Consider the following 6,322-nt stretch of genomic DNA (forward strand, 5'->3'; position numbering starts at 1 on the left):
GTAAAGTCTTGATTATTTTAAGTTAAATAGAACCATCTTTGGAAACTGGAGCGTTTTCTTCCTAGTTTTGTCTCCTGTCTTTTCCTCTGGAATACTTGTGAGTAGGTGTTAGCCATATGTTGTCCTCCTGTAGTCTGGGAAAGAGCAAAGAAAATCTGACAGGAATATACCAAGCTACAGCAGTTCTCTGAAGTCACTTGATGCTTCAGCAGCAATTCCTGCCTGATGCATTGCCTGAAGTTTCCTCTAAGGGACCTTGAGGGACCACTTTCACCTCTCTTGTCACCCCTGTGCAAACTGACTGAGGCTAGATCTAGAAAGAGCAAACATGCCAACTGCAAGTGAGCTACCAGCCTTTCTGTTATTTGGAAAAGGTTGAACCAGGAGGAGAGCAGGGGAATGGACAAAAAAGCAGGTCATTATGATCCATTAACAAAAACTTGGAGAGCTGTAGAAGCTTCAGAAAGGCTGCAGTGCAGGAAAACTTAGGAATAGCCTCATCTGTGGTGCTGGAGCAGAAGAAATTATGTTCTAAGAAGTCCAGTAGGTCACAGGTCTTCTTTTCTGCGGTCTAACTTTCAAATGAGACATTGAATCAGAGAAGGGATATGTGTAACCTCAGAACTTCCAGAAGGCAGAGCCTGTGCATGTTACCATCTTTCATGACAGGGAAAAGCTCATGTGCTGCAAATGCAGAGTCATGTTTTTGGCAAATAATTTGTCTGGGATATCCTACCAGGTAGATGAAACAGTAGACTGAAGAACAGAGGAGTGAGTTTGCCATGTTTAGCATTAATTCTCAGATCTCTGTATTTTATTAAAGAAGCTGTATTTAGAGTCCTCACACCATCTTTGTATGTGAATGTTTTCTAGCCTGTTGGCAGGATGGCATTCAGTGTAGTACTTTCTTCAAATTAAGACACTGATAAAAATGGTAATGAGCAGTGGATCCAAGCCTCTCTTGATTACCTCCTTCTTTTTTTCCTTCCCTCCCTTCCCAAGAATAGGAGTCAGAGAAAAGAAGCAGGTATGCTATTATTAAAAAACAAAAAAAGATGGTACTCCCCGAGCAATTGGATTGTTGCCTAATGCAAGATATCTTTTGTTTCTGCTTGCTGAAGGCTTTGTTATTGCACAGCAGAGGTACTCACTGGAACTAGTCATCTTTTGTATGTAAAGAGGACTTTATGTGGATTTAAGTTCTGCTTTTTTGTTTGTGTGCAGCATTCTTTTCTCCTGAAAGTAAATGATCATCAGTTCATCCAAGGTCTACAGCCTTTTGAAAGCCTTGCCCATAGCTATTGCAGGTGATTTCTACAGTTGGAAGAATTCAACCCAGTTGAATACAATAAGAGTACTGAGAGAGGAAAACTGCTCATCAAATACATTTTCTACTTGTTGAGTGATGCAGATGCTCAAAGTTCACTGCATTTAATTTTACATGTGTTTTATTCGTACACTGGTCTATTGACATGGTTGTAAAGCTATCTTAATCCAGTTGAATTCTGTGACTTTTATTAAGTTTATATGATAGACTTTCATCATGGTCCTAAAAGGTTTTAAGTGTCCAAAGGCTAGCAGGTAGCATTTCTTTTCCATAAAAAGGAACACTTGTTTCCACTAAAAATATGCAAATCTATGAAGTGGTGGTAGTAAGAGGAGGAGGAAGGTTTACAATATTATAAGGTTTATACTATAATAAACTGAGTGATAGGCATTGTCTTGTACTGCGTTAATAGTAGCGTCAGTAATAGAAGTAGTAGTTTAACATCAGGTAGTTATTTTGCAGCAAATACCTTCATAATTATGTGGGAAGCTAAGGAACCAGAGGGAAAGATGCTTATTAAAATGATAACATAGAACGTGCTAAACAGAGCCATTCCTAGAGAGCGATGAGGCAAGGCTGAAGTTTTCTTATATGTCAGTTTGAATACCTACCTGGAGAAATAAAAATGTGCTTAGACTTCTAATTGCTTGCTTGGATGGAGCTGTGTGAAGGTTGTGTTTGTAAATCTTTTCTATGCAAATGTTGTCTGCCTCCCTGACTGCAAGCATTTTTACAACAATTATTTACAGGTTTGTCTTATTACTTTCCTCTCATAAACCAGACTACTTTAAATAATAATCTGTGTCAGAAATGATAATTAAAGAGTATCCTTATCTTCTCTTGCAGTACATGTCTGCTGTTAGGACTTTTATAATAGTTATGAGCACTTTATAAATTCAGCCTCTTTATTTTGCCAACCTATAAAAAAGGATTGAGAAGGAAAATAAATGTAACAATACCTTCAAAACACAGCAAATGGTGTCTTAAAATATGTATTGTTAAGCAAATTACTCTCTAGGTGTTTTTGAAGAAAAATATTCTTTAACCTGTTAATGTTTTTGTTAAATCTTGTTCATTCAACAGGTTTTTAGTGACATGTGGCTAATGCAACTTTCAAATAGCTGGCCTGTTACGTCAAAAAATGCATACGTTCTTTCGCATTGCTTGTGGCATGTTCTGTCTGTGTTAATCTTCTGACACCACTTAGACTGGTTTAGAAATGAAGACACCATAAAAGGGTTAAAGTCTAAATTCCGTTCTGATTTGCTGCAGCCCTTTGGAGGTGGGCATCAGTAGGGTTAGGAGGGGCATAAGTCATGACAGAGGTTGATCTCAGAGTAAGCTGGATTTTTCCAATGTAAGTTTAGGCTTTATTTCCTGGGGGAGGAAAAAAAAAACCAAACCCAAATTTTGCATAAGATTTCTCCAATTTAAAGAAAACTGACAACATGATGAATGGTCTCCATTTGTGATTCACACTTCTACAGCTTTTGACTTGTTGTTGTCTTTGTGTGTGGTATTAAGAAGAGTTTTAGCCCTAAAGTCATGTCAGTGCATGACTCTCAGGTCTGGCAGCTCGCATTAATGAGTACTGATCTGTTGCTTAAGGAATTCTGGACCAAAAATCGTCTTCCTGCTTATCAAACACTGCGTTTTTTCCGTGCGAATTGCTGTGTGCCAGTTTGATTAATGATCTGTTACTGGTCTGACCGGGGAAATTGAAGTAGAACAAAACCTGCTGCAACCACAGGTAAACCCACATTGGTACCTGAACGGGAGACGGTGCTGGTTTGGCTCTGTGGTGTGTTTTGAGTTAGAGCTTTGTCCAGCAGTGCTCCAGTTCTGAGTAAGTTTGCTTTGATGCTGTGGCAGGATAGATTAACTTTTGTGTGTAATAGATTTAAATGTTGTCTTGAAATGGTGAAAGCTGCTCATCTTAGGTTCTGGTGGTAAAAATGAAGAGCTTTTGTGGTATGAAATGAGGGAACCCCCCCCCCAACCAAATAAGAAAGGAAAACAAGAAAGGAAAACCAGAAAGGCATTGTGAGCTCTTTGATTCCTCTCTGGTTTACATACTTCAGAAACAAATTTTCAGAACTGCCCAAACATGATTTAGGAGTGTGAGCTCATTGACGGTGGTAGTTGCTGGTTTTCATTAACAATACCACCAGGATAGCAATGATTTCATGTAAGAGTGAGTATGTGTGTGTGTGTGTGTAGCTTGTGGCATCAAAACAGTGGCATGTAAGTGCCCATTTGAGTACCGACATAACTGTGTACAGCAATTCGTGAAGAAACCCGCCCTGTTTGGTTAATTATCTTCATACAGACAGGTTGAACACTTGCCTTTCCCCCCCACTTTAAGCGTGCTATTGTGAAATACTCTTTTGCATTTCATAAAGGATGGCTTGTTGCTGGATATTTCCGTGCTATTGTTGATACAGGTTAGTTCTGATTATGATTAAATTATCTATTGCAATATAAAACCTGTGCTTACAATGAAATGCTCATTTTGCTGCTTTTTAGGAGCCTGTTTTATTCACTGGAACAATGAGGAAAAACTTGGATCCTTTCAATGAATACACTGATGAAGAGCTGTGGAATGCCTTGGACGAGGTGACTTATTACATCTGAAAATGTACATCTGATACTTACAAGCCAAATATCACTACAGTGCTTGCATGCATTAGGTTTTAGATGTTTTCATCAGGTTTGGTAAGGGCATAGCTGTTGATGGAAGAAGGTAGACTGTTACATACGCATTTGTACATGTGTGTGTTTGTGCATCTGTGTGTAGACATGCATAGTGTTATAGAAGAACCTTATGAAAAAATTATCCTTTGGGATGATGCTTTGGTTACGTTTTGATTCATATCTTAGTTTTAATGAACTTTAATAGATTCTTAACAATGTGCTTTAATGTTTCTAGAATTCTAATAACTGGCACACTGTGTAATCCAACTTGGCACTTACTCATTTTGTGTCAGAATATAAAAGGTAAACCTTGCATACTTGCTGTTGTGTCATCAGACACACAATAGCTGATTTAAAAGGGAGTTACTCATCTTACAATGTGTTGACATGTCAACAGGTGCAACTGAAGGAGGTTGTGGAAGATCTACCTAATAAAATGGAGACGCAGCTGGCAGAATCTGGGTCTAATTTTAGTGTTGGTCAGAGACAACTGGTGTGTCTTGCCAGAGCAGTTCTAAAAAAAAATCGGATCCTTATCATTGATGAAGCAACAGCAAATGTGGACCCAAGGTAAAACCAAAATCTGCCATGTTAAGATGAGCTGTTTTTTTTTTCTTCTTTTGATATGATCATCTGAAGTGTAGAGATCAACTTTAAATACTTCATATTTCTAGTAGTTTGTGTTGTTATTTTATGTTTTCCATGGTAGTGTTATAATTGTCTATTCATAATGGGGAGGTTAAGCTTTGGATACAGAGCAGATGATATAAATTAAGTGCTCAAAATACCCCTAATTTCAGTGCATTCCATAGACTAGGAAAATTAATATTCAAAGATTGTCCTGCAGCCACAGACGAGCAGACGGAAACCTCTTTGGAAATGCAGATCGGTAACATCAGAATAGCCATGAAACAAGTTTAGTTCTGTAGATTTCAGGATGAAATGTCTCTTGAAAATAAATCAATCAATCAATCTTCCCCTTTCAAAAAAAACCCAAACAAACCACCAAACCAGAAAACTAGGAAGGTGACAAATGGTTGTAAGCAAAACAAGATACTTCTGGTTATGAGATGCTATCCCTTCAGATGGTTCAGATGCCAGTGTAAGAAATTACAGGTGAAATGGTGAGTGGGGGGAAAGGTAAGCTATCCTAAACTCCATGGGATTTGCAAAACAGATTTGGAAATGTTTAAAACTACAGGAGGGACTAATTTATTTTGTCTTGTATAACTCAGGCCAGCAGAGCGTTCCTGAATTAATTCCTGTTTGAACTAGAGTGTACTTCTAGAAGAACATGCAACCTCAATAGAAAAAAAAAATTCAATGACAACCCTTGTTAAATTGTTCCAATAGCGAAGTACCCCCACTGTTAATTTTTGAAACTTTTGAAACACTGGTGGAAATATTTTGGAAACAATACTGCAAACGTACTGCATCAATTAGTCTAAGCTGAATATATAGTTCCAACAAACTATGGCTTGAGGGAGAACTCAAAATCCAAAGAGGACAATAACACAGCAAGTCGCTCAAACAGATGCATTAAGGATTTCATATGTCATCTGGGCGTGCCTCATTTTTATAACATCTTCTTAGGGGAGAAGTGGTGCCACTGGGGTAGCTTTGCAGTTCAGCTGACGGTGTATTCCTAAAACCTTAGAGAAGTGCATTCTCTCCCTAGACATTCTCTTTTTTTTTTTTTTTGCATTTTTTCTTTTTCTTTTGATTATAAGTTCATTTTTGGCTGAGCACTGATAGGTTAACTGTGATTAATCATAGCTGTGGAAATTTCATACCATCTTACTCATCCTCCCTATTTTGGCATCTCGTGTGTGTTCTCAACTTGCACTATGTATTTAATTGATCTTGATTAATGTGTGCTGCAATATATATTATAATAAGGTAAATGTTTGTTTGTATCAAATTTAGGCATAACAATACAAATAATAACTTGGAACTTCTTCTTTGAATTCAGTTTGCATTACAGTCATTAGTGCCTTTTCCTTAATGTGTTGCTATAACTAGAGCCGAGTATTTTTCAGCTGTGCAATCTGATAGGACGCTCATCAGGAAATGCTGATGTGGGTTGCTTCACTGAGCAGTTAGGGAGGCATTTTTGGCACGTAAGGAAAACCTCCTTCTCTTCTGATGCACAAACCCCATACCTGGCATCCTTGTCTCTCGCCCGGCTGCAGGCACACATCGGATCAGGCACCTGGGATAGGAAACCACAGGGAGCTGCTGCCAGCTCTGCCAATAGTATTTCTTTTTTGCTGTTGTTTTCCTGGCTCTTGATCTCTTTCC

The 6,322-nt window shown here is 38.2% G+C and overlaps 1 protein-coding gene across 1 annotated transcript in view; it reads left to right on the forward strand.

Annotated features, from left to right (window-relative positions):
• Nucleotides 1-6,322, forward strand: part of ABCC4 (ATP-binding cassette, sub-family C (CFTR/MRP), member 4) — a gene marked incomplete at its 5' end in the record, with an annotated part of 133,360 nt that overhangs the window by 101,330 nt on the left and 25,708 nt on the right. Inside the window, 2 exons of the mRNA XM_010190819.1 lie at nucleotides 3,854-3,943; nucleotides 4,419-4,591. Of these exons, the coding sequence (XP_010189121.1) occupies nucleotides 3,854-3,943; nucleotides 4,419-4,591 (263 nt within the window). The remainder of the gene's footprint in view (nucleotides 1-3,853; nucleotides 3,944-4,418; nucleotides 4,592-6,322) is intronic.

Source organism: Mesitornis unicolor, unplaced genomic scaffold, assembly GCF_000695765.1.
Source record: "Mesitornis unicolor isolate BGI_N332 unplaced genomic scaffold, ASM69576v1 scaffold4448, whole genome shotgun sequence".
Lineage (NCBI taxonomy): Eukaryota > Metazoa > Chordata > Aves > Mesitornithiformes > Mesitornithidae > Mesitornis > Mesitornis unicolor.